Source organism: Selaginella moellendorffii, unplaced genomic scaffold (assembly GCF_000143415.4).
Source record: "Selaginella moellendorffii unplaced genomic scaffold, v1.0 SELMOscaffold_61, whole genome shotgun sequence".
In the NCBI taxonomy this organism is placed as follows: domain Eukaryota; kingdom Viridiplantae; phylum Streptophyta; class Lycopodiopsida; order Selaginellales; family Selaginellaceae; genus Selaginella; species Selaginella moellendorffii.
Window position 1 is genome coordinate 563,550 of NW_003314322.1, and position 27,290 is coordinate 590,839.

At 43.4% G+C, this 27,290-nt stretch overlaps 3 protein-coding genes and 1 non-coding gene across 5 annotated transcripts; 2 read left to right on the forward strand and 2 right to left on the reverse strand.

The window, feature by feature from the left end:
* Positions 1 to 57: 57 nt before the first annotated feature.
* LOC112351393 (transcription factor LAX PANICLE 1-like) lies at positions 58 to 1,317 on the reverse strand. Its single transcript, XM_024689254.1, has one exon. It carries the CDS (start codon positions 667 to 669, stop codon positions 82 to 84), a length of 588 nt encoding a protein of 195 aa, XP_024545022.1. The 5' UTR covers positions 670 to 1,317; the 3' UTR covers positions 58 to 81.
* A 169-nt stretch (positions 1,318 to 1,486) lies between these two features.
* LOC9643897 (neurochondrin) lies at positions 1,487 to 4,432 on the reverse strand. Of its 2 annotated transcripts, none has more exons than XM_024689213.1 (17): positions 4,247 to 4,432; positions 4,028 to 4,187; positions 3,846 to 3,952; positions 3,589 to 3,779; positions 3,431 to 3,527; positions 3,247 to 3,370; positions 3,025 to 3,191; positions 2,873 to 2,970; positions 2,751 to 2,806; positions 2,602 to 2,691; positions 2,442 to 2,541; positions 2,304 to 2,393; positions 2,167 to 2,239; positions 1,955 to 2,112; positions 1,845 to 1,890; positions 1,688 to 1,766; positions 1,487 to 1,623 (listed from the first exon to the last, which is right to left on the reverse strand). In XM_024689213.1, the coding sequence occupies exons 1-17, from the start codon at positions 4,413 to 4,415 to the stop codon at positions 1,578 to 1,580; spliced, it is 1,851 nt and encodes a 616-aa protein (XP_024544981.1). In that variant the 5' UTR covers positions 4,416 to 4,432; the 3' UTR covers positions 1,487 to 1,577. The 2 variants fall into 2 exon arrangements, with proteins under 2 accessions (XP_024544981.1, XP_024544980.1); XM_024689212.1 differs by having other exon boundaries at positions 3,846 to 3,973.
* Positions 4,433 to 20,864: 16,432 nt separating this feature from the next.
* Positions 20,865 to 20,945, forward strand: TRNAL-AAG. Its single transcript has one exon. It is a non-coding gene; the product is annotated as a tRNA-Leu (tRNA).
* Positions 20,946 to 24,095: 3,150 nt separating this feature from the next.
* On the forward strand, positions 24,096 to 27,185 carry LOC9643899 ((R)-citramalate synthase). The gene is made up of 19 exons (XM_024689211.1): positions 24,096 to 24,248; positions 24,386 to 24,419; positions 24,478 to 24,570; positions 24,627 to 24,690; positions 24,752 to 24,900; positions 24,951 to 25,010; positions 25,067 to 25,153; positions 25,218 to 25,279; positions 25,336 to 25,435; positions 25,503 to 25,682; positions 25,745 to 25,936; positions 26,002 to 26,100; positions 26,155 to 26,232; positions 26,289 to 26,362; positions 26,411 to 26,576; positions 26,633 to 26,685; positions 26,746 to 26,902; positions 26,968 to 27,051; positions 27,125 to 27,185. Exons 1-19 carry the CDS (start codon positions 24,124 to 24,126, stop codon positions 27,152 to 27,154), a joined length of 1,887 nt encoding a protein of 628 aa, XP_024544979.1. The 5' UTR covers positions 24,096 to 24,123; the 3' UTR covers positions 27,155 to 27,185.
* Positions 27,186 to 27,290: the final 105 nt, after the last annotated feature.

Sequence of the window (27,290 nt, forward strand, 5' to 3'; positions counted from 1 at the left end):
CTTCATGCTTATATGCTCGAGAGGAATAGTACGGACGATCACGAGAATGTACGGCAAGATCTTGAAAGTAAAGAACATTTGTTATACATTCCAGAGTTGTGCGGGGGCATCGCTGGTAGCAGCGAGCCTCTCATGATCGAAATTGCTAGAGGAGGATGAGAGAGACGAGAGAAATCCACTATCGACGCTGCTGCAGCTGTTGCTATTGATCGTTGTGCTGCTGGCAATGGCGATCTCATGGAGCCAGATCTGGTGCTTGAGGAATTTGACGTAGCTGATGGCTTCGTCCAGCATCGACGCCGTGTCCATCTTGCTGCCGCCGGGAACCAGGCGCTGGAGCGTCTTGAATCGCTCGCTGATGCGCTTGCGACGCATCCGCGCCGCCACGCTCTGCGGATCCGTCGAGAATTTGGAGCTGCTGCCGCTGCGTTTGGATCCCGGCTTCCCGCTACTGCCAGCCTTCTGGTGATCGGGAGAGGAATTCGCCGATGCAGCCAGGAATCCCGAGGGATGAAACAGGGAATAGCTGATGGAATCCGGGCAAAATCCAGACGTGGGCGACGCCGAATCCAGCGCAGCTACGGTCCAGGCATCGCTGGCCGGCGAATCGATGGAAGAAATCAGGAGATTGTCCATCATCGCGGCGGCATTCTCGTCAAAGAGATTCATCCTTTCGGAAGGAAAAACAGGGGACTCTCCCTCTCCCGCTCTTTATATATCTAAACAAGAGATGATTGGAAGAATCAAAGCCTGGCTCTTTTCTCTTCTTCTTTTTTTCCCTTCTTTCTTTGCAATTCAGAGCAGCAAATTCAGATTTTTTGTTTTGTGTTCCCCAGATTCCGGGCCAGGTGGTCTGAATGTTTTTGCCATCAATCCAATCTTTCCAATTTCCCAGCAGCCACCATCATGATCTGGACCGAATTGCTTGCTTGCTTGCTTCGCTGCTACTCTGTAAGAACCCGAGAGAGAGAGAGAGAGAAGAGAAGAGAGATCGTGTTCTTGCGAGTTCCTGTCTCTCTGGTCTGGCCCCCCCTCATCAATCAGCGCTACGATCGAGAGAACTCGCGACAGCGACCGACGGCTCCAAAAGAAACGCGTCACTCTTTCTGGCATGGAAATTCCATGGATACTCCAAACTTCAAAAGAAGGCTTGGCCACTGCAAAAACTCCTGCAAATCTTCTGCCTAGCGTTCTTGCTTCCCAAACGTTTTCCTGGTGCTTGTCCTTTCACTCTGTTCGAGAAGCTCGCTCTGTGTGCGCCTGTAACTCAATCTGGTCGGATCCGCTAACCAAGGGAACACAAAACATGCCTTCTTCCTCCTCTTTCTTTCTTCCCCGATTAGAGTGACGTAACGATGATCGCTTATCTCTCTTATGAACTTGCCATCTCGATGGATCAGCTCAGCCTTCTTCATTTCTTCTGCTGATACCGCAGATCTGGGAAACGAGTTAACTTCATCGGGGGAAGGCTCATCACACGCAGCACTTAAAGAACGTAGCAAAAGCATCGTGCTCGACTTACTTTTCTAAGCATGTGACTCTCTTTATACAGCTCTGGTTCTGCCCGCCTCGCTATCTCAAGACAACAGCTTCGCTAACATGCGAAGGCTTGGGGTCGAAGACCTGGCAAGAAAAGAAAAGACAAAAAAAAACACGAGTGAATGAATGAATGCCATGAAATGTGCACCTGTTATCTGGAATCAAAGCCAAATAAGACTTTAAGTTGGACTTGAGCGATGGGTATCGGTTAAGACATGCCAGACAACCTGGAGACATGGAAATCAAACAACCTGACATGAGCTCTAATGGTTTCTTTAACTAGAAAAAGAGATCAAAGAATCGACCTGAAACGATCATGTCCATCAAATCTTCCTCCTCTGCTGCTTCACCCTGAATTTGAAAGCCGGGGAGTAAATGGTGGCAAACTCTACGCTTGGAAAGTGTAAGATGATACCTGATAACAGCGCTGTAAGCACTTGCCAACAAGGGTATAGATTCTCTCCAGCTCGGAGGCTTCCAGGCAGTCTTTCAGAGCGCCTTCGTCCGTCATATCCAACACTGATGTGCAGAAACACGTCGCCATTGCACTCTCCATATTTTGGTCGGTTTTCACTGCAAACAAAACGATATAAGAACCATGTTGGCACTTGAAAAGAATGTACTTACAGGCCCAAGAGACGATCTCAGGCAGCGCCGGAACAAAGTCCACAAAGCTAGGCTCGTGAATCAAGCTGTTTTTCTGGTGTCATGTCATCGATAAAAAGCTAGTAAGCCATCGAGCTTCTTGTTATTTCCTACGTCACCTTTTGCAGCACATTGAGAAGAATGTCGAGTGCTTCAACGATCAAAACCTCATCTCGGTTTTTTAGTGAAGTAACGATGAACGATACTATCTGAGACAAGACGTTTTAAAGTGGTTTTACAAACGCAATGACATGAACCTGCTTGTGTCCTCCTGATGATACCAGTGCCTCACAACCATCCTCAGCCATAGTAACCTGCAGCAATGCAGGCACCAAAAACTGCACGGCGTAGAAGGGGCTGCAAGCATTGCAGTAAGACATCCATAGAACCGAGTATTGGAGGAAAAAAAAAACTTGCCTTGTTTCACTGTCTGGAGTGACTGATAGAAGAAAGCTAAGAAGTTTCAGGAAACGTGTGTTGTGTGCGGATGGAGCCTCGGCCAAGTATCTTACCAAAATCTTGTTCAGTTCACTTGTCGAGAATCTTTCTGGAAACAAATTGCTCACCGGCCAAGAAGCCGAACGGAACTTATTACTTCGTCCCCTTGATGGACACCATTGTCCTGCCAAAGAAAAAGTAACAAAATAAAAAAGAAAGATGACGATCAGACAAGCAGAGAAAGAACAACCTTTGCAGCTTCCAGGTATTCCAACAGAATACCAGCTATGTCATCTAATGCAGAAACTATCTTCTGCAAGGAACTTGCATTCACCTTGATGGAAGCCTCTGCAAGAATGAGAATTCGCAATAAATCCTGAGAAATAAAGAAGAGCTGAATACCTTCCTGCGAGGTGAAGTTGATGATATTTTCAACAAGAGAGTAGTAAACAGCTAAACTGCGCTGCTTCTCAATATCCCAGCCACTGGAACTGCTAGAAACGTGTAGAACATCACCAAGTACGATGGGAATTTCTACTCGCAGAGACTCCACCACGAGGAAAAGAAACCTGACTCAGGGATTCATCAACTTCTGAAGCGTAAACGAAATACAATCGCACTTACCTGTCAGAAGAAGAGCTTGATACCTCTGTGTCAGGAAAGTTGATGTTTCCAACAAGCCACGAACCTCCCAAATGCTCCACCATTTGCTCAGCCACCTCCAGAGCTCCTTTCCGGTATTCTGGTGCTGCATTTAGTTTATAGTATTAGAAGACCGCATGGAGTTTGCCTTATTCTACGAACATACAAACACGACTGTGAAGTATTTGACCCAGTCCTGTGCGCACATCGTCGGCCCATGAAAGACTTGCACAGTTCGTACTCAGCGCTGCTTTTGTATTGGACTGCAAAAGGTCAAAAAATAAAAAAATAGCAGCGGTTGTTGTAAACACGAGCTATACTTACAGAGACCAAAAGCAATTTCAACACTTCCATCACTTCAAACTTCCCGAGATTTTGCTGCAACGACAGATGCCTCGACAAAGGAGGGACAACCGATGCTAGTCCTTGCGCGTATTCCGAAGTTTTGCCCTCCATAGTTAGCCTTGTCACCAAGAAATACAAGAGCTTCACAACCGCCACAACCTCTTGAGCTTCTGTAACGATGAAGGCAAACATTAAGAAGAACTAAGTATCTAGTCTTGAAAGGAACACAGAGATACCTGGCGCAGCATTTTGGAGAAGGCTGCCAATGGCTTGAAAAACTCTCGACTGGCAAACAGCTACAAAGCCTTTGTCTGAAGCTGCGGCAATTCCCAACAAGCACTCGCTAGCATCAACAGAAACGTCCCTGGGCTTTTCGATTCAGTAGAAGAAAATCGAGAGAAAGAGGGAAGAAACGTACTTGGCGCTAAGCACCTCCACGTAAACGGGAACTTTATCGATGACATCGCTCGAAGATGCAAGCTCGGGAATTCTACAAAATGCGGCGAGTATAGAAATGCCGAGCTTGAGATAGTCATGCTGCTGCATTTCTTTCTCGTGCGTGGCAAAATGCCCCAGGCCTACGCAAATCCTCTCTTTAGAACGAACAATTCTACAACGGAGCGAGAAAACGAAGTACCTGTTCTCAAGAGGCGATCGACGAACTGGAAGCCGATGGCGTCAAACACCTCGTGGACGGCTTGCGCATCGCCTCCGGACACAAACTTGGTGGCGAGAAGCAGACCCACCAGGCGCTGCTCATCGTTGCTCCCGCGCAGGAGCTTGAGGCATTCGTCCAAGCTCGCCATAAACCCTAAACCCGCTCAAGACCTTCCTTTTAGGGCACAAAAATTTCGACACCTCGCCCGTGTCGATCCCGAACTAGAAGAAGATTATATATAAACCTTAACGTTAGATGGGATGTTGTGCATCGCAAGAGTAGTGATCGTCGCGCTTTCTCCAGAACAATCGATGACGCGTCACGAGAAGAAAAAATCAAAACTCCCTCTTTCTGCCCTAAGGAAGGTCTTCCAATCCAGAAGTTTGGCGCGATAGGTGTGCTTTTTGTTTTTCCTCTGTAGAATTTCTCGTACAAATTCTTGGGAACATTGAGCCCAGGGAATGGTGATGCGCTGGAACTCTTTACCTTGGAAGGAAACAATTACTGCCCCGCTACTTCTAATACAATCTTGAAAACGTCCAGATATTCATCTTTGAGGAGCTGAAAAGCTCGTTTCAACGCATGGAGAATTGTCTCAACATTCAATTCAAACTTCCAATTTGTTCTATGCTCTGGAAATAGGCTTCCTTTCATCGGGAAAACATGCTGACCTCGGAATTTCCTCGAGGCCGAATGATATGGATGTCACACCTGTCAAACTCTACATATTCAACGATGGTATTGCAATACTCACTTAGACGAGTTTGCCAGTGTCTACATTCACCGTCCAGACATGAAGCCAGCCTACAAGTAAAGCTTCAAAGTCAGCTTCTTCCTTGTGATTCACCTTGAGCTGAACTAACCTCAAAGGGCCCTTACAACCTTTTCTTGTCTGTAATTATCTGTAATGTATATATTATATATAATCTGTATATAATCTGTATATAATCTGTAATCTATATATTATCTGTAATGTATATATTGTAGGATTATCTGTAATGTATATATAGAGTCATGAAATCGCGGCAAACCCTGATCGAGAGGACCTGCCCAATCTAGCTCACAGCACGGAATAAAATCTTGTCATCGCTGGAAGAAGCATTCATCAGCTCCCTATGACTTCTTGCCACGTTCGTAAATCCAATATTTTAACTATATTTTAGAATATTCCTCAATTCAACCGTCTATACATGAGTCTAGGGAATGCATCTGCCCACATATGTTAAGTTAGTGTGATTGCAATTAGTAAGAATTCAGATTTGGCTGGCTCTATTGAGATTTAACACCCTTCAAGAGAGTACAGTCATTAGGCTAAGTGCCATTTTACTTCTGCTTTAAGCTAAAAACTTAAACACATAAATCTTAAAACTTTTCTCTATTTCTTTTCATCCGATAGCTCATGGATGTTTAGCAGCATATTTCATAGAGATCAGGTCTTGGATCTCATAATCTGGCTTAATGTCTTCTAAGAGATGGATCCTTCTGTATGACTCCAATAATTAACCATTTTAAGAATCCTTTATTGACTGCATGAATCTAGTTATTTAGAAGTAAAGGACCAGTAACTAAATTATAGAGTAATCCCTCTGTGAAAAACCTTAAGGATTTTTTCTCCAGCTTGAGGTATTCTATAATGGTCACATTGCACATCATGGCATCAGAGCTCTTGATAGGGAAGCCCAAGGAATGGATTATGATTGAGATCCTAGAACTCAAGTGGGAGATGGCTTATCTTCCATTTTTGTATTGTCTGTAATGCAAGTTATTTTGTACAACAAAAATTTAAGATGATAAAGTTGGCTTTAAAAACTCAGAAGTTGGTTGAATATTATCCTTTTGTGAGGTTCAAGTGTAAAAATAATGATGTTGTATACTAATATTAACATAATGAAATTTTGATAGCTATTGGATTAACTTCAATCCGGACCACTCACTCTTGTATATAAACTAGGGTTCTTGGGTTAATTGATATGCATATTTTTGTATTCTATTTTTATATTTTATACACTCACGTTGGTGGAACTGAAAGGCAAGTTTGATTGTCCTTGAAGAGTGCTTAAATTTGGGATTTTGGTTTAGATTTAACTTTTGCATCATCTAGATCTCACTTCCCTTATACCCTTTTCAATTTTTTATTTTTTATTTTTTCCTTTTCATTCATCTTCATAGCAAAGCAACAACCTCCTCCTCTAACTCTAAAACAATAGTTGGTGTAATTTCTCAATGCTATGCAATTGCAATTGAACAATCATATTTAGTTGATAGTGGTATTCATGGCACGTGGTACAATTTCTCTTGCTCTTACTACCAATACTTGCGTTTAACTAGAATTCTTCTATGGGAATCCTAGAGATAATGTGTACTACTGGTTCGATCATTTTATGGTGACTGCCACATATCATTCTTAAGATGATGGTCAGTGTTTGTATAACTTTCCTATAAGTCTTCAAAGGATGTTATTATAGTGATACAATAGCTTGAGCATAACCACTTGTGCAAATTGGAGCATTCTCTTGGACCGCCTTTTCCACTTTTTGCTACATGTTGTTTAGATCCACTTCCTGTGAAAGATGATCTTGTTCCAATGAAGATTGATGTTTCCACTGATATAGTGCACTCTATCTCTCTTTTCTTAGGCCAATTGTAATTGCTTAATAAAAGAGTTTTTAATGGCTATTTTATCCCCATTTATCCTCCAAAATTTTACAATGACAGTGTAAGCCACAAATTTTTCCTTTCCAATTTGCCAGCTTACCTCGCCTATCCGTCCAACACCGCCTTGGCTTTTGCTAAGTTCCCTCGCCAAGGTTCTCGCCTATGGTACCAGCTCCTACTTGGTTTCAGCTACTCACTGCACGAGCAACGGAGTGTTACCCATCCTTCCACGGATTCCCAAATCACTCCCAATCCCCCTCCCCAGGTTAGACTGGACTTAAGGTTCGGCTACACTCCCCGCAAGCACAAGCAGCCAAGCACACCAAGCTTCCAGGTTCCTAACATCCCTTGGTACCACAAGACTTGATCATGGGACCCTCTAAATCCCAAGTCTTGAGTGCAACACTTGCTTCGGGACGCCGGGGCGAAACACCGTGGCCTAACGGCCCGGTATGGGTACCTCTCGCCCCCCACTTCCATCCCGAAGGAAGGCCCAAGCCCCTAGGAAGGGCGAGGACCAATGAGCCACATGGTACTCAAGTGGGGCACCATTCCACATGAGCCGGGAGCACCGCAATCGGTTTCCCTTTCGGGAGTGGGAGCTGCTCTTGAGCACTTCCTTGGATGGCCCCTCCGGCACCAGCCAAGTCCATGCTCACTCCCACCCAAGGCCCCTCGGTCCCAGTCTCAACCTCAAGTCAGTTTGGAAGCCCAACTGGAGAGTCCCTTCAAAACTGGTTCCTGGACCTCACTATCCCTACTATACTTTTGGAACCCCCTGCAGCCCCCCCCCCCTGGGAGATGCACGCTTTGGGCTTTCACCCCTTGACCCGTATTAATATTTGGACTTAGTCTCTGGCTCGATCTCGGACCCGATTTCGGATCCGACTTTGGATTCGGTTTCGGACTCGATCTCGGACTCGATCTCGGACCCGATCTCGGACCCGACTTCGGACTCGACCTCGGACTCGGTCTCGGACCCGATTTCGGATCTCGGACTCCGTCTCGAACTCGGTCTCGAACTCGGACTCGAACTCGGTCCCCGAGTCGGTCTCGAACTCGGTCCTAGAGTCGGTCTTGGACTCGATCTTCGACTTGGTCTCATCCGATGAACTCTTTGTCATTTTGGTCATACTTTCGGGGTTCCTTTAGCCTACGACACCTCGGCGAGTTGGTTCCTTACAGACAGTATGTCTAAATTTCATTCCATTATTATATGTGCTACATTACCCCCTTTCAAATATGTGAATGTCTTTATTGACTATTGACTAACAACCCCTATTACACCAAAGGGAACTAACATCTCTATTTCTACACAAAAATTTATCAATCCTTTTATTGTTTAAATTAGCTATTTTATGTGAGGTAACTAATCATCCACCCGTATCACAATCCCATGGTGGCATCCATAAGAGGAAGAACGTATGCATGGATGTTCAATACATATGATTTCAAATTTATGGATAAGAATATACTTTACTCAAGGGTTTATTATATTTTCTCCAATACCACATGTAATGCACTTTATTTCACTCCCCTTAAGCTAATTAGAAAAGGGGTAATTATTTGATAAGAAAGCCTTTAATAACTATTTTATCCCTATTTATCCCCCAACATTCCAAAAATCCACAATAATAGTATATCTAAATCTTATTCCATAATCACATGTATTACACCTAAGTTCAAGGACAAGGGTGAGGACATGGTCATGGCTATGAACTACTGTTGATCTTCTCAACATTTCCCTAATTCCCTCCTCTCATCTATGTCTTAAATGCTTTAAGATTGGCAACCTCTATTGCTTATGTAGAGACCTTAGTGTCAACATGTTTTGTTGGTGGTGTTTCAGTGGAAGTTCTAAACACTGAGATGCTTTTGAGAAATGAGGAGTCACGTAAGTCTTTATGCGAATAAGTTAATGACTTTTTTATTTTTATTTCAGGAGTATCATCAAAGGGTACCAGTTTATCTAATGTTTACTTCCCAAGCTCGTTTTTATAATAGGTTTCCTATTATTTTTTCTATATTAGTTGATACAAACTCGAGTTTATCTTTTATTGTTCAGCTTATTGCCATATGCTGCTATCTACATTTGCATCGTGTAGTAGAGCCAGTTTTCATTATTTATAGAAACGGTTACATATATGCAAATGCATGGGATGAGGCACATCTAGTTGTGCATATAAACAATTTTGAGTTTGAGTTGCAGCCATTGTAAGTTGTGCTGAATTGAGCTTTTAACTTTATCCTGTATGGATTAATTATGGTGCAATCAGTGTAACTTTGAAGCTTCTCCCTTTTGTCTCACATTTCCTTATATTTCTTCTATTCCTTTTACTTTTATTCTTTTTTGCGCCCCTTTACTCTTACTTTTGCTTCCATCACTTTTGTCTCTTTATTACTTCTTTTTATATTTCTGTCTTGTTCTTTTATACCCTCTTTAAATCCCGTTAACAATATTTGTATTATAACAGTTGATTGGCTTATGAAGGAGTGCCAATCTCTTTGAATTTGATTTTTCATTTAGAGCCAAAATTATAACACATCATCCTATTCTAACTGGGGATGTTTGTTTAGTCAATGTTCTAATTCATCATCAGTCACCAAAAGAGGTTAAGATTTTATGTGCAAATATTAAGGAGATATTAAAAAATAGTGTTATCCGAAAGTCATAGAGTCCTTAGGCATATGAACCTCCTCTTATGATAAACCCTAATAGAAGTATTTATTTCTGCATCGACTATCATTTGTTAAATAAAGTCATAATCCCGCCTCACACTGCTAATCTTTTGGATTGTCTAGGGAGAAATCATTAGTTCACTATATTAGATTTTCTAGGTACTGGCAAATGTTGATAGTTGATGAAAATATTCCTAAAACTACTTTTTATACATTATTTAGTTTGTACAATTTTTTGGTAATGCCATTTAATTTAAACAATACTCCAATGACTTTTCAACAAATGATAGATGAGATTTTTTATGATATATCACAAATGATTATTGACTTCATTGATGATGTCTTGATCCACTTGAAGGGGATGTAGAAGGAACTTGCCTATGATGTTTGTACGGTGTTGGATCGGCTGCGAGAAGTTGGTTTAAAGCTAAAATGATCAAAGTCCGTGTTTAGGTCTTCAAAGACATAACTTATTTAAGGTACCATATTTCAAATGAAGGTTTGTAAGTTGATCTTAACAAATTTATGGTTATTCCCAAACTCTTTATTCCAAAGTGTGTGAATGACATACAACTCTTCTTAGGCAAGGTGCAATATCTTAGCCATTTCATTGATCATCTTTTTTATTATACTATACTGCTGCAAATATTGTTAAAGTTGTTAATATCATCTTTCATATTATCTATAGGCTATGAAAGGGCATTTATGGATTTTAAAGAGTTATTGATGACTCTTTCAGTTTTAACATATTCTAACTACACTTAACTTTTCATTTTGCACATAGATGTTTTTGATATTAGTTTTAAATGTGTGTTGATGCAAGAGAACTTGAGTGTTCTTAGTCATATTATATACATCAACCATACATTACAACTAGTACAACTGAACTACTCTACAATAGAGGAAATGTGTTTAGCAGTAGTTTTGGGGTTTTGAAAAACTTCATGCATATTTATATGGTTCTCGGACATTATTAAAAGATGATCATGCTATAATTACTTCATTATTGAAGTAAAAAAACTTAGTTAGTCGTATTGTTTAGTGAGCTTTAAAGCTTTAGATATATGATTTTGGTATTATTTATCACCTAGGGAGTTATATAGCTAATATTAATGCCCTTTCTTGAGCTCTTCTTCCTTTTTCACTCTTTTCTCATATTTCTAATGAGCTTGTTATTCCAGTATCTATGGCTATTTGGACAAATATTTTATATCATCAATAATTGTTGTACTTGATGTTAAGTGTTTACAAGATTTATTTTCTCTTGATAAAGTTTATGAGGCTCAAAAGGTTAAGTTGTGGATTCAAAACCTTTGTGATGAGATTGAGAATCTTGCATCATTTGTTAATGACTTGCCATTTTGGCATTCACATTTTTAATATGACCTTGAAGACAATCTTCTTTATTTTATGGAGATGGATCATAATGATCATTTATGGTTCTATTCAAACCCAAAGACGCTTAACCCCAACTATCCCAAAACCCTTAACCGATTGGAAAAAGTGGTGCATTCTTGTTCATAGGCCCTTTCCCTTTGGTTGTTTACAATTCACCACGCTTCCCTACAAGTTCACGCTCTCGTGAACGGAAGCTAAAAGCTATAGCTCTCCCGAGAGCCCCACTTTTTTGACACCCTACCCCTCGGGTCGAGCCCAACGGGAGCAAACTAGACCAGCCAGATATCAATCAACATGTGGTGCGATTCTCCTAGCCAACCAACAAAGTCAGACCCAAAACCTCTTTAATACCAAATGTAAATTCATGAATTTGGACTTTTCAGAAACTCCTTGAATTTGGACTTCCCGGGAAGTCACCCAACCCAATACTATTCAAACCCAAGGACGCTTAACCCCAATTATCCCAATACCTTTAACCGATTAGAAAAAGGGGTGCACTTTTGTTCATGGACCCTTTCTCTCTATATTTGAACTCTATAGATTGTCTCTCGAATCATTTCCTTTGGTTGTTTACAATTGTGTTTAGTGCCAAACTCGTAATATTCCCCCTTTTACTATAGAAGAATGGTTTGAGTCAATTGTAGTTTTATGTTTATTTAAGTTAATGGCATTTTATCTTACGGTCGATTATTAATAATGATTATGTTATTATTACTTTTAACTACTTTAATCATTAAGTGGAAGTCAATACTCTTGATAATGTGTTTACTATTGCTATTATATACTTTCTCTTCAATCGAATGGTGTTTCAATATTCCTATTTGGAGCAAATTTTTTCGAATGATGTTCCCACATTTATAGCTAAAACATTTTAACATTTTGGTTTGGAATACACCATACTTTCACAAATGTTTATCATCTATAATCATATGGTTTGGTAGAACGGCCTATTCGGACCTTCAAAGGATGACCACAAAATATATGAACTTTCAACATTTAGATTAAGATGGTTATTTGCTATCTCTTTTATATAAGGTGCAAAGTTTTGTTAGTACTTCATCATATAAATTGTTATATGGTCATGATTTAATATTACCAACAAAGTTGAGTTTACCTTTATAATTGCTATAAACTATCTATACTACATCTTGGGATTAATATTTGATGAGCATTTTTCCAAGTAGAGTTTATCAAACATCTAAGCCGCATACAAATGGGACAACAATATCATTCTCCACCTACAAAGTACAAAATGGATGACTTTATGTTAATCCATTTTCCCAATCTTACAATACATTATTTGTCTAAAAAGCTCCTTCTTCTGTGGAAGAAATTGTATTAGGTGTTATAGCAAGTTAGACTTCAAATTTATGAGGTTCAATGTGATGTATAACAAACTAATCCTCTAAAAATTATGCATATAATAGCTAAAATGTTTCGTATAAAGGGATCATGAATAACTAACACTACATATAGATTCACCAATATTTCCTCTTGATATTTCTCCAAATTTTAATTTGTCCACTAAAGAACTTTAACTATCTTCCATTCTTCTAAGATGAGGGAATGATGTGAGGTCCAAGTGTATAGTTATGATGTCATATATTAATATTAATATAGTGGGATTTTGATAGCTGTCAAATTAATTTCAATTTGGACCACTTCCTTTTGTATATAAACTAGCAAGGCAAGGCAACTTGGGCTAATTTATATGTATATTTTTGTATTCCATTTTTGTATTCCATGCATTCACACTTTTATACTTTTAAGTTTCAAATATTTAATAAAAATTAGGTACAAATGATTTTAAGAATTAATAAATATTCCTTACATCAATGAACTAAGCATTGTTGCAAAAGTGCAGGAAATTATTCTAGAATGGTTTGCAAGAAGATTCTATAATATTTCTTTAGAATATTATATTCACAAACCTTGAACCCAAGGAGATTTTAAAAATTTCCTTTAGAATATTATATATCACATAATATATCCTCTATAATACCATATACCTCACACCAATTACTTGGTTGTAAGAGGTAGTTTTGGTTAGTTTATGTCATTCTTTCATGCCATTGAGATCCTAGGCTGACAGTTCTACTTAAATTGATTTTGCAGACAGAACATCTTTCTTGATCCTTGCAACAAAGATGTGAATTTCCAGTGGGCTTGTCCACATAGACTGATGGCACAGAGAAATTGCAAATTAATGATATTTTTGCATTGTCTAGAGTCAAGGTTTTGCTATTGGGTTCTTTGTGTGAAACCTTAGTCAATGCACTAGGCTTGGCCACAATGAACGACATTTTGTCATCATAAATATATACCATAAGAACTGTTTCTAGATGCCAACATCTAGCAAGGCAAGCAACTTGTGGTTGTAAAGGAAACACACATCTTTTTCTATACACACTGTTGTTGACATTTGCTTCGTATGGCTAAATCATAAGACCTTGCGGTGGCATTATTGCTGGAGTAATAGGCCCTCCAGAACACAGAGGATAGTGACATCTAGGCTCAGGTAGTTTACTTGGCTGTCACAAGCCGCAAAGAGCACAAGCTACATGAAGATCACTACTACCTAGCCTCCTCTTGTACCACCTCAACCAGCACCTCTGCCAGCATTTGCATCTAGGGCTGCTTGCAAGTTGGACAACTCATGTAGATCTGTTGATCTCGAGAAATCTTTGCTGAGATATGCTCCTAATTGTCCTTAGCTGATGCTACACTACCAACCTACACTCCACACACTAGTGCCATCAAACAAGGAATCCCTTCTCCAATATGTCACTCTGGAAAACCAAGGGACACACCCCACCCCAGCCAAAGATTCCCTTTAATCCCCTACTGCCAACCAGAAAAAAGGAAACCACAACATTCTGACTTTCCATCTTATTCTTGAGCTTGCATCTGGCACTCAACATGATTTCGGTGACTAATGCTCTTCGTCCCTGCCAGGTAATGGTGGAATTTTCGGTGGAGGAATGTGATAACAAGATAAGTGAGCTTCATTTGCCAGCCACTAAAATCCTCAAGCTTGACCGAGCTGTTCATATTCACTGTCTTCACTCGATAGGGATCAACCCACTGGATCTTCAGCTTGCCTGGCCGCTTCCAATACTTGCTCTCATATAAGAGAACAAGATCGCCCACAGTAAAAGTCTTGCTGCGCAAATGCCAATCATACCACTTCTTCTTTTGACACTAGAAGGCTCGAGCTTATCAAAGTCCTTCAACCTTTTCTTCTAGCTCCATCCCAATGCTTGATTGCTGTATGCAGTGAGGGAATTTCCAGCTCAAGAGGAAGAATTGCTTCTTGTCCATAGACAAGCTGAAACAGTGAGAACCGAGTTGGTACCTTGTAAACCACCCATAGAGCATCAAGGAGCTTCAAGTCCCAGTCACTAGCACTAGCATCGCACAGCTTTGCCAGAGAGCACTCAACTTGCCCATTCGCTCTCGGATGGTATGGTGTGGAACAATGATGGGAAATTCCATACTGGACAGTAAGAGCAGTTATATAATATATTTGCATTTATAAAATGCGTGCCCCAATCAGTGATGAGCTCCAATGGACAGCCAAAACATGTGATGATGTTCTTTTAGAGGAACTCAGCAACCTTCTCTATTATATCCATCCACCCACTTGATCAATAGTCTATACTAATTCCTCTTATTCGTGTTGGCTTGAACAGTCCCATAAAATCAATGCCCCACTTCTCAAAAGGAAGAGCTGGAATCAAAAGCATTGCATCCCAGTGAGTGGGCCGTCCAATACACTGGTAAGGATGACACCTTCTTACAAAGTTTGCTATGTTCTACTGGAGAGTCGGCTACCAATATCCATCTTGAAGAAGAACCATCACAAGAGGCAATAATCTGCTTGAATTCTTGCTGTAAAATATAGTGCTGCAACCGGCCCTTCTTGTAAAGTTGGCCTGCAATCAAAGTAAAAGCATGGGATTGGTACAAGAGTTGCTTCTATGCCACCTCATCATGTCTGGGAAAATTCACCAACTGCTAGAAACTCCGAAATTCCCTAGTACCACTCTGGAGCAGCCTCAGCATGAGCTCCCTCCCTCTGGAGTTTCTCCATTAGCCTCTAAAGAGAGCTGTATCTAGCAACTCATCCTTGACCCCTTCCTGCTCTGACTCTCCAGGTAGTCTCGACAAATGCTCGGGCAACAAGTGAGATTTTCATGGCTTAAGCATGATCTCAAACTCAAATTTTTGGAGGAGAAGAAGCCAGCAAGTAATATGGCGACATAGCTTATTGATGAGATGAGCATCTGGTGGTCTAGGTAAAACACAAATCAGAAGTAATAGCAATATTTGCAGTCAGCCCTCTCAGTTGCTATATAATTCCTTTCGGCTCTAGACAACTACCAGCAAATTGGGTGATCCCAACCATCATGTGGCTGGCAAAGAGGCTGACACGTCCATATGAATATGGAATTAGCCAAGTGGCTTCAAAATAGGCACAATTGTCAAAGCTAACCAAAAGAAACTTGGCATCTAGGAAAGGAGCATCCTTCCTTAACAAGATTGTCAAGGGAGAAGCTACATTGGCATAGTGCTGAATAAAACATCAATGATACCCAATGTGGCCCAGAAAAGCTTGATGGTCTTTCACAGTTCTTGGGGGCATTAGCTTTTTCACAACCTGGATTTATAGCCAAGGCTGAGACTACCCTACCAAGAAGCGTGCATCTTGAAATTGTATTTTTTGAAATACCAAACTTCCAGCATCGCGGAAACACTACACTGGTAACTTCCAAAAGTCAAAAAGTCAGAGGAAAACTTACACTCTCTTGTGAAGAAGACTTGCTAAAAAGTAGCCGGTGTGTTGGTCAACCTGAATGGCATGACAAAGAAAATAAAGCAGCCCTACTCTGTAACAAATGCAGTCTTTTCTCTATCGTCCAGAGCTACTTGTATACTCTACGTTGTAGCAGCTAAAGCCGTCAATAAAGCTATAGAGTTCGTTGCATCGGTAAACAGATAGTTAACCACTACCCTTCACCATTTAGGGTTCATGGACTATTTGTGATCCAGATCTGCAAGTAGAACTTTGAAGTTGGAACTATCAATGACCGAAGAAAAAGTCAAAGTTAAAGATTCTCTAACTAGAAATTTGAGTCAGGTATGTTTGTTATTTTTCCTTTCTTTCTAGTTTCAAAAGTAGGAAGACAAATTCTTGGAGCTTAGAGCTGGACAATCTTTCCACAACTTCACCTGGCAGCAAGGAAACATTTACTGGACAATATCGCCCCATTTGCTCTCTATCAGAAACAAGGATTTAATTTGGCAAAGTTTTTTTGCATCCAGAACGCCACTTGAGAAGCTGAAAATCTCGTTTGAACGCATGTTCGAACTTCCATTTTGTTTTCTATGCTCTGGAAATAGGAAAGTAAACTAATTCCACTGTCAAACCCTATGTGCATGAAGAAAGGAAGAAAGGAAATCTAATGCGCCGAGAACGCGAAAAAACCAAAAGCAATGCTCACTGCAGTAAGTTTCTGCGGTTCCTTATACATTGTTGGTATGACAAGCACAGGAAAACTTTTCTCCACGTCCGAACTCTGACCGAGAACTAAAGTCGAATCCCCACGTCCAAATTCAATGATGGTATTGCAATACTCACTTAGGTTCGTGAGTTTGCCAGTGTCAATATTCACGGTCCAGACATGAAGCCAGCCTGCACATAAAGCTTCCAAGTCAGCTCACTCCTTGCTTCCTTGTCAGTACCTTGCCCTTGAGCTGCGGCTCTGGTTGAATCAATCCTGTGGATGTGATCCGGCACGAAAGAAACGCTGCCTATCCGCTTTTCTCCAGTCAGCAGCTTCATCATGTACTTGTTTGAAAGCCGAGGACCATGAAACCGCCATTCAATCTCGTCTGAAACAAGAGACTTGAGTGTGATCGCATCCGCCGCCAGCAATCTGTCATAGAATTGGACCACCAAATCGACCTGTATGCCAAAAAGAAGGTTTTTCACAGATGGAAAGAAATTTTGTGAAAAGCTTTACGCTTGCAGTATAATTTTTGAGTTTTTCTCGAGCCTCAGCTCCAACGGCGACATAGACACCTGAAGGAACGAACTCGTCTCCGCCGGAAACACTGGCATTTAGAGATAGTTCTGCCTAAAGAGGAGATTTTGCGGACGATATGGAAAATGAACATGTGGCTTACGAGCTGGCGTGTCGATTCCACAGTAATACTTAGTACGACGTCGTCCAGAAACTCCTTGGTGTGCACTTCGTCACTCTGTGGAAATAAAAGGCAAGAACTTCAGAAGATAGCGCTACTTGCTACTACTCACCTTTAGATCCTTCAAACGAGGCGTTTGGTTGATCAAAAGTTGTGCCAGATCGTCCGTTGTTATAAGACTTCGCGTTTCCCTCTGAATGGGAGTAAGCATTTTGAGCTATGCAGCAAACTCCAAGCACCAGTGGCTCGTGTAAAATTTGTCCGTGACCATGAAATTTGTGCATTAGACATATATATATGTAGAAAAATGTAAGCGATCATTCCACTCAGTATGTCACATTCATCCTGTTTGAGCACGCTTTTAGTCGATTCCCTCTTAGCAGTGTGACACACACTGTGCCATAAAAGGGACCTATAACTTATCACTACGATCCAGAAGAGACTCGAAGAAATATCTCTGGAGACATTTCCTGACCGGATTTCAATTGAGTCGTCAGATGAATATAACTCAGTCTTTTACTGGCATCATGATTTAGATAATATCTTAGCTTTCAGGGATCCAAAAACAAAGGTGACAGATATTTGGAGAAGAAACCCGCTTTCTACGGGAAATCCTCGATTCATCTATATTTTGTGGCTCCTAACGCTGTGGGATTGATCAGGCACACGAATCTTTCAATGCGGGTGCATGGGACAGGAAGAAAGAGGCTCCAAAAGTTAATCTCCCGCGCGTCAATGATTCGATCGACCTCATGACGAACAGCAGCATCTTGCTAACACCGGAAGAGAGAGGTAACTTCATTTATACGTTTCGTGTTTCCAGTCAGTGTGGAAATTTACTAGAAAGAGGAAGCATTGAGACGCGCCTAGATTGCTGTTTTCTTCGTTATCTAGTGTTTCTAACGCTAAGAGAGTGATGATTCAAAGTAACTCTATTGTTTCCCTGCGAGTGTTTGCGACGGGACGAGAGAGGTGTTTCTCCAAATATCGATCTCTCTTTTGCTGCAATATTGTCGGCCTTTGTAGTCCCAGTTTCGTTCGATCGTGGCAAAAGACACCGTCGTTTGGCTCACGATGCTGACGATTAGCTGAAAGAAGTTTTTACTTTTGCTGACTTTACGTGTCACTAGATTACTCGGAATCACGGACAAATTTATCGAAAACTGTGGTAAAAGGCTTGGCGCTGCATTGCAGCCAACACGGGCCTTTACGGTGAGTTGATGTTAACTGAGAAAACTAACTAGTTTACGTTGAAATAGATATGGACTTGGGCGAAGTTATCTTCACCATGTTGATAAGCCTGATCCATCTAGTATCAAAGCTCGATTCGAACCTCTTATCAAGGCTTGAAAGTGAGTGACGTTCTATCTCGATGATCTTCACTTGGTTTTGCTGCATAGCATGGGAGTACAAGTCCCGAAGAGTTCGTTCGAGACGCAGCAGCACTTGCTGGATGGAAAGTCTTTACCAAATCAATCCGCCATCTCGTAACTGAGTTTCTTGATGTGTCACTATTGAACGATTTTTTCCCAGTCAGCAGAGATTGCTATGGAGTCTTTCACGATGGAGGAGGACAGTCGAGAAATCACTTCGGGTAGCTCTAGATAGAACAATTTTCTAGCCATTTGTTGACATTGAAGTCGCCTGGCAATACAGGTCTCTTTCAAGTTGCCAGGGGGTTTCACATTTCATCAACTGTTACATCCAAAGGGCTTGCCGAAATTGCGGATGGAATGGAACAGCATGAACGTGACATACTGGATTATGTTCTTTTCTCTGTCTAATGTTGTCGAACGCAGATCTCACTGAAACTTCAAGTTCACGGGCAGCTTTTACACGAGCGACTGGTAGAAGTTCCTCCTTGAATATTGATTTCACTTAAAAATCGCTGCAGCCTACTCGCAGCTGGATCTTGACCTTTGGTACGTCTATAGCTGATAAACCTGCAAATGCTTACTATCATTCAGTAAATACGGACATACAACACCTCGTATTTACCTGGCAGAACACTTGATCAGCCAAGCGGCTATGAATGTCCAAGGACTCATTCGGAAAAATCTTAGAGTGAGTTGAAGTTGCAATATCTTTATCACTTCATTCTCATAGATTGCAAGAACGAACCTCATGGAGTTCTTGCGCAATACTGTATTACTCGCTGGCTTCGACCGCTTTCTGGAATCAACACGTCAGCTTGTAAGCCACGTTTACGTTAAATAGTGCTCTCAAAGTTGCTCTTCAGATCCATTGATGCCAATGTTTCTGGCGTATGTTGTGGTGCTATTGAGGGATATCATGGTCCCCGGCTTTCGGACAAATATATGATGAAGCTGCTGACTGGAGAGCAACGGCTTGGCAGCGTTTGCTTCGTGCCTGATCAGATCCGGACAGTCGATTCCAACAGAGTCGAGCTGAAGGGCAAGGTATCTGTGGGGAAGATGAACGCTGTTCTGCAGGGTGGCTTCATATATGGACCGTGGATGTGAACACTGAGTGAGTATTGCAGTACCATCGTTGAAATAAAACGGGGAGATTCAAAAGTTAAAAAGCTTGACTGTGCTTGGTTTACCAACCATATAGGAACAAGAGGTCTTCGGTTTTCTCTCCCGAAGGTTCGTTCTTGTTTTTTCGCACGTAGAGTTTGACATGTGTATACTGTCTTCATCTCAGGCGGACTTGCATATACCATTGGAACTCGGTGCCATGTCTATTTTACTTCTAGAACAACAAGTTCTTGCGTTGAGCTTGTGTTCTTCCTCCAGGCTTCCATTCATTGGTCCAGCTGTTGCATGCGTTGCAGAAAAAAGACCCTTCGGAATTTTTTTTAGTCGCGTGAGCGGAAGTACATATTTTCCAACTATTGATTCAATTTTTTTCTGCCACCATAACAAACGATAGCTTGGGTCTTTACATGGAGGAGGACAAAGCCAAGAGTTTTAGACACATTCTCAAGGCGTTTCTCGGGCCTGAAGGGGTACAGAGACACGTCGGAAAAACGAGTGATCTGATCCAAAAGCACGTCGAAAGAGCTGGACTGGTGAGAGCAGAATCAAGGGCTATGACGTGTTGAAACAAGCTCTCTTTTTTATCATCATAGATTTCGTCTTCAGCTTATCAGACGAGAATGAAGTTGCTACGATGCGAGATCTGGTTGGAGACATAACTCAGGCAGCACTACAGATACCACAACAGGGAGATCATCTCTTGTCCGTGCTACTCGACGTGACGAGCAGGAGCTCCTTGGCGTTCTTGATCAAATGCATCGCTCAGAACCCCGCCAAGGTACGAAGAGCTTTTCCAAGTTGTGACGTTTCTAAAGCTTTATGTCCAGAGAACCAGGCAATAGCATCAGGAAAATAACATGGAGAAGCAATCAAGTGGAGCGCTATCAAGTAAATGAAATACACTTGGAACGTCGTCAAGAATCCATGCGATTGTTTCTTGCTGCCGGTGGAAGCTTGCGCACGGCACATGTAGATTTCGAGGTGGAGGGCTTCACGGTGCCAAAAAACTGGCAAGTAAGTAGCCTCCGAGCAAACTTTGCCGATCAGTTAGTAATATTTGTCTCTTCTCCTTGGCAGCACGAACGAGAGATTCTTTCCTGAGCCAAAAAAGTTTGATCCTCGGCTCGTTTACAATTAACAAATGTTAATTAGCCTAAGTTGAGATGGCCGAGCTGGTCTAAGGCGCCAGATTAAGGTTCTGGTCCGGAAGGGCGCGGGTTCGAATCCCGCTCTCAACAACTGTGTTCCTATAAATAGGTGTACGAATTTCCTTTTAAGACAGTTTCCTTTTACTTTGAGGTTTAGGGTATCAGCGATGGATCCAGGCGTCATTGACGCGCTGGGCAAGAGTATGGCCACGCTTCTCACAGTGGTAAGTAAAATGCCGTTCTAAACTTCTCGTTGCGATCCTTTTGTTTTCTTCTGTTGTTGATTCTTTTGTTTTCTTTTTTATTTTCTAGTCCCGCGACAACGATGGGGTGGATTTCCTAGCGGAGCTGCTGGGAGTTTTAGCGCGTGGGCACTTGTGCCAAGTGAGCTCGGACATGGAGACGATGGAGTCCATCGTAGAAAACCTGGTCGACTCCTTCTCGACGGGGTATTCAAATTTGAAGAAGAAACGCGGGGATCAGAGCTCCAGTCCAGATGTCGACGACCGGAGAGTCTCGGAACTGAAGAAGAAACGCGGGGGCTCCAGTCCAGATGTCGACGATCGGAGAGTCTCGGAACTGAAGAAGAAACGCGGGGATCGGAGCTCCAATCCTGTCGACGAGCGGAGAGCGGAACTGAAGACGAAACGCGGGGATCCGAGCTTCAGTAGCAGTGTCAGTATCTTTGCTGACAGAGAGCGGGAAAAGGAAAGGCAGCCACATCCCAACGTACGCCTTTCCTGCCGGAGTGGAAGCTTTCGCGCAGCTCGGGAAGCTGGAGACGGTCTGTCACTTCATGGAGTCGTGGAAGAAGCCGGATCTCAGGACGTTCTATCCGTCGATGGTCTGAGTCTAAGTGACGAATGGGAGGATGGATCGAGCAGTGAGGATCAGGTAACAGTAAAAGAAGGTGGCATGCATATGTGTGGAGCTTTCCAGCACTTGAGACGGGAGTTTATGAAAGCTTCCCAGCAATCAGGGGCTACAAGACCGCCGCAGATCATAGATCCGGAGAAAGAGCCGACCGTGGAGCCGGAGAAAAAGGTCACAGATACGAAGAAAGAGGTCACAGGTCCGGAAAAGGAGGTCGCAGATACGGAGGTAGAGGCCACGGATTCAGATTCAGAGTCGACCGTGGAAGGTGGATACATAAAAGTGTTACAGCATGAAGTTGAGGAACTGGAGTACTTCGTGGAGGAAGAGGAAGACTCTGGTGGAACAGGAGAGCTTGTGACGTTTACTGTGGCTAGCAGCTGCGGCCGCCTCGGACCGGCGTCGAGGCCTATCTCGCACGCGTTGTCACTTCGACAACAGACGCTGATCGAGCAAAGGCGAAGCAACTCTCTCAAGGAAATGGAGCTCGTCTGTGCGATGAAGGGCTTGCAGCTCAAGGAGCGAGAGCTGGACATGCAAGTCGAAGCGATCGACATCGGCAGGGAGACGCTGGACGTGAACAGGAGCACGCTCAAGTTCAATGTTTCCAAGGCTGAACGAGACGCCGTGGCCGCCGACTGTGCCGACTTTCGGAGCTCCACGTCCGACTACTTCGTCGCGGGCTTGCTGATCATGTTCGGGTTCACGGGGTATTGCGTGTGGAAGAATCTTCCGGAGTGGTTTAAAACGCTGAGCAGCTCGTGTGCTGCAACACCTACAGTCACTAAAAAGGTTTGTAAGCTTTTCTTCTCTCTTTGTTGGCTTTGACTCACATTCGTTTCCTTTGCCAGGCATGGTACCATTGGAACTTCGTTGGATCGATAACAAGTAACACCGGCTACTTGCTTTGCATCGCCAGAGGGTGTGCTGGAGGGATCGTTGGACTGCTGCTGTGCGTGCTCCTCCTCTTCGTCTGCAAGAAGACGCTCAGCTCCTCCAAGAACGCAATGCCGATGACTATCTTCTTGGTGGGGGGCTCCTTCATCGGCTTGGTCGGGAGAGCGATCATCGACCTCTTGGGGGGACAGGGATGGAACTGGATGGTGGTGTGGCTACTCTCGTGCGTGCTCCATGCCTGCACGCACTTCTTCACCGAGTTCTTCGTCAAGCTCCTCAGCAGGAGCAGAATTGCGGCGATCTTGTTCCACGTATGTTTGGCGGTGGGATTGCCGCTCGGGGCTGGACTAGCAGGATTTCCATCAGCCTTTCCATCGCTGAATGTTTTTTTAGCGGGGCCTGCAAAGTTTTGAAGGGATTTTTGATCGAAATCCCATGATTGTTTCTCTTAGAAACCTTTGCTAATTTATAATAATTTTTGTGCTATCTTTTGTTCTTTCAACGCTTGAAATAGAAAGCTAGCTCGAGCTGGAGAAGGAAAGAAGCCCTAAGCAAAATGGAAGGGCGCCTGGATTTGCTGATTGATCTGGACGATACCCTGGTGTCCATCGGCGACGACATCAAGGTTCCTGTCAAGGCGCTGGTCGGCTCATACAAGTTCGCTCACGGTGCGTTGGAATTCGTCGTAGCTCTGGCCAGGATTCCTGGGACAAGAATCGGTTTCTACAGCTGCGGCTCCAAGCAGCGCAACGAGAACCTCATGGAGAAGCTCGCGGTTGCCCTCGAGGAAGAGCTGGGATTCAAGATGAGCGAGGAAATGGTGGTGTACAGCGTGACCCGCGGAAACAAGAAAACGCTCCAGGGGCTGAGGGAGGGGCTGGACCTGGAGAGAACCATCCTGGTGGACGATGCCGGCAGGAACTCGGAGGCGGGCGAGGTGAGGAACTTGCTCAAGATCTATCACAGGAAGCGGCTGTACGATGAAGAGGGCAAGCTTTGCAAAGGTGGCAAAGTCTTCAAGGCCAGGATCGCCAACAATCTCGTCCGCGCTCTCGGCCTCATCGTCAAGTCGATCCGATCGTCCTCTTCCGCCGTCACGGTGGTGCAAGCGCTGGAGTCGCTCCAGTGGAACGGGGACGAGTATCTCCACGACTCGAGCAACTCGGAGGAGATTTACCAGCTGGGTGTGGAGGCCATGAGAAGCGTGAGGCCGGACTTTGGCATGAAAGAGGTGGTGAGCTCGGTTCATCCTTGGTCGCCACACGAGTTTAACGAGGAGCTCTTCCCAAGTTCACGCAGCCAGATCCTCCTATAAACCCACTTTAAATTTCTCGTTTCTCTAATGCAAGGTTTCTTTGATCGCTGAACCATCAGTGATCTACTAGTGGGGATTTTCTTTTCTATCCAATGTCACTGCAATCTGGGCCGTCTGATTTGAAACTTTTGTTCAATCTCGGCCGTTGGCCGCAGGATTGTATCACAAGCGGCTCAAGGCGCGATGGAGGCCTCGTGGCATGAGTTGGCGGCGCTCGGCGGCGGAGGAGGGCATCGCCACCAGCAATGCCAGCGCCCCCTCATCGCCGCCACTCCGATTTTTTTCGTGCCTCGTTGCCACGTCCAAAGGTCAGCCTCCGATTCTTTCAGGGTTTTAGGGGTTTGGATCGGTCGCTTGGAGGAACGAGATGTTGTTCATGCTTTCATGGATATTTCTATCGAAATGTAGGTGATATTTTGATGTGTGGTTTTTTTTGTCTTGGCAGGAACCTAAGGATTGTTTGCTCTGTCTCGGAATCGGTGTGTAGAAATTTTCCTTTGGAGTTTGATCTTTTCTTACGATGTTTTTCTTGTGTAGTTTTCTCCCAGCACTGCGACAGCTCTTCAATCAAAGAAAGCGTTGAGCAATTCAGTAAGCATTTACGACACTACACTACGAGATGGTGCTCAGGTGAGGTCGTTAAATTTTCGTCCTTCGCTGGAAACTCCACAGTGTTTTTTCTTTAGATGGTGGGAATTTCCTTGACTCTAAATGACAAGCTAAAGATTGCTAAAGCTCTCGCAGACATTGGTGAGTTCCGTGGCTATTTTTCACTCGATGCAGTATGTTGAGATAGTTTGTATGTGTTAAGGTGTGGATTATATCGAGGGAGGATGGCCCGGATCAAATCCAAAAGACGCAGAGTTTTTCAAGCTTTGTAAGGACAACATTTTGAAGGGGCAGTCCTCGAAGCTTGCGGCATTTGGTTCGACTAGAAGGAAAAACTCCACTTGCGAAGAGGTTTGCTCGCCAAAATCGCGTGGACTCTGAAATTCTGATTGCTTGAACAGGATACTAACGTGCAAGCGTTACTCTTTAGCGAGGCAGAGGTTATCACGGTGGTAGCAAAGGTGACCTTCTTCGTTCTTTTCTCGCCCGAGTGGTCTCACATATTTGATATGGTCAGGCGTGGGACGTACAGGTGACAAGAGTACTCGAAACAACACTAGCAGAAAACTTGAGAATGGTCGCGGAAACTATTTCGTATTTTAAGGTGAGAAACTTCGGTCTGCAGTTGTTGATTCCTCTGTTCACACATGTATTGAGAACAATCTCAGGTCCGAAGCAAGGAGGTAATGCTTGACGCTGAGCATTTTTTTGATGGTTTTACAGCAAACAGGTACCACGCGTTTTCTGTTAACAATCGTTGCTAAGCGATCGTGCTTTTTTCACCAGAGCTTACTCGCTAGAGTGCTTGAAAATTGCGGCGAAGGCTGGAGTTGATGTAGTCGTCTTGTGCGACACCAATGGAGGGTCCATGCCCTGGACTGTAGAGGTATCCATCTTTTCGGCTAGTTGAAAAGAAGTTCTCACTTCTCCCTGGAACAAAAAAAACATCACAGGAGGTGACAAGAACTGTTAAAGAAGAGTTGATGCCTTGGCCACATGTCCGTATAGGAGTACACACACACAACGACACGGAACTCGCTGTTGCCAATTCTCTGGCAGCTGTGCGAGGTGGGGCATCGCTAGTTCAAGGATGCGTCAATGGCTACGGGGAGCGAACTGGAAATGCAAATCTGGCACGTATGCTCTTGGAACTTGTACTTGAAAATACTAAGCTATTTTGTGCTGTTCTTCGCAGATTAGCGTGATCGGGGGACTTCAAGTCAAGATGGGATTTACGTGTATCCCTCCCGAATCTCTTGCAAATCTTTCCAAGCTGGCGTCCACTGTCGCGGACGTTACAAAGCAGACAATGTCACCAACGCAACCGTACGTTGGCTCGGCGGCCTTCGCTCACAAAGGTGGAATCCATGTTGCGGCGATACGCAGGGTGAGAAAATCATCCTCCTTTCTTCTCGAAAGAAAAGTTTAAGAAAAACGCGTATTGCCGAACAGATGCCCGAGAGCTATAATCATATGGATCCGACTGTCGTTGGAAATGCCATGCGTTCAGTCGTGAGTGAGCTATCTGGCAAAGGTAATATACTTGATAAGGTAAGCAAGCAACAAGTTTTTCATTAGTCGTTTTAACAATCTGAGAGCTCTCAGGCTGAAAAAGCTGGCCTTGTTTTGGACAACGATGTCGCCGGAAGTGTTCTTGCGCACATAAAGCAAATGGAAAGAGAGGTACGCAAGTTTTTTCACAGCTTTTACTCTCATCTTTAACAGAGTTTGAGTTGCAGGGATGTGCTTTTGAAAACGCTGGTGCCTCTGTTGATATGCTGATTGTTCGAAAGGGAAAGCGCTACCAGCAGCCGTAAGGATCTACTGACAAATTCATTCTGTCTGACTTTCTTCCTCGCAGCTTTCAAGTCTTGGAATTCACGGTGCTTTCGAGCAACCGCGGCGTGCATTCCATTAGTAGCAACGGGAACTCGCAGATCCAACAAGATAACTGGCTCGCGTGGTGTGGAAGTGACAGTCAAGTGAACCAGGCGATGGTGAAACTCTCCGTCGATGGCAAAAGTCAGGTATGCAACAACTTGCATGAAAGCATGAACTTGAGAGATTTGCTCTTCCGGCTCAGGTAAGCGCAGCGGAAGGGATCGGTCCAGTGGATGCTCTCAGTCACGCTTTAAGGTGGAGAATTCTCGATCGATCGCGTACTTGCAACTTACATTGTCTTGCTCGAGATTCCAGGAGCGCGCTCGAGAAGCACTACCCGCAACTCGAGCAAGTGGAGCTCGCGGACTATCATGTCCATCTAGTGGAGCCATCGACTGCTCACAAGGGGACCCTTTCAACGACGCGAGTGACAGTTGACTTCACGGATGCTTCTGGCAACAAGTGGACGACCGTGAGTCTCATTCAAACGCAAGTGTTCTTCATTGTTTATGCTCAAATCACTTTCATTGTTCCCAGGTTGGTGCTCACACATCCATCGTAGAAGCCAGCTTCCGGGCGCTCGTTGACGGCCTCGAATTTGGGATCGTCAATTGCTCCGAGGTACCAAAGCTCGATCAAAGTTTTTAGTTTTCTTCTTCTTTTTGCTTTGTCCAAACGCCGATGTTCTTCACAGGATGGCTGTTCTGCCGTTCACAAAAAGTAAAACGATGCGTTCTAGGCTATTTGAGCAGCTACAAAGGAAAGCGCTTGGAATGTTCCCAGGTTTTTGGACTTGGCCATGGTCCAAAATCCACGTAAAGGCCCAAATATTGTACTGTAATTAGGGCTTGTCTTATTTC

What these genes read in the sequence shown, in the direction of transcription:
- LOC9643897 (XM_024689212.1), bottom strand. Translation starts at nt 4,415, where the DNA reads ATGGCGAGCTTGGACGAATGCCTCAAGCTCCTGCGCGGGAGCAACGAT. An exon ending in TGAGATCGTCTCTTGGGCCT is followed by an intron (nt 2,113 to 2,166) that starts GTAAGTACATTC and finishes TTTTGTTTGCAG; the next exon opens with TGAAAACCGACCAAAATATG. An exon ending in GCTTTGATTCCAGATAACAG is followed by an intron (nt 1,624 to 1,687) that starts GTGCACATTTCA and finishes TTTTCTTGCCAG; the next exon opens with GTCTTCGACCCCAAGCCTTC.
- LOC9643899 (XM_024689211.1), top strand. Translation starts at nt 24,124, where the DNA reads ATGGAGGCCTCGTGGCATGAGTTGGCGGCGCTCGGCGGCGGAGGAGGG. An exon ending in GAACTGGAAATGCAAATCTG is followed by an intron (nt 25,683 to 25,744) that starts GCACGTATGCTC and finishes TGTTCTTCGCAG; the next exon opens with ATTAGCGTGATCGGGGGACT. An exon ending in CTGGCAACAAGTGGACGACC is followed by an intron (nt 26,903 to 26,967) that starts GTGAGTCTCATT and finishes CATTGTTCCCAG; the next exon opens with GTTGGTGCTCACACATCCAT.
- LOC112351393 (XM_024689254.1), bottom strand. Translation starts at nt 669, where the DNA reads ATGAATCTCTTTGACGAGAATGCCGCCGCGATGATGGACAATCTCCTG.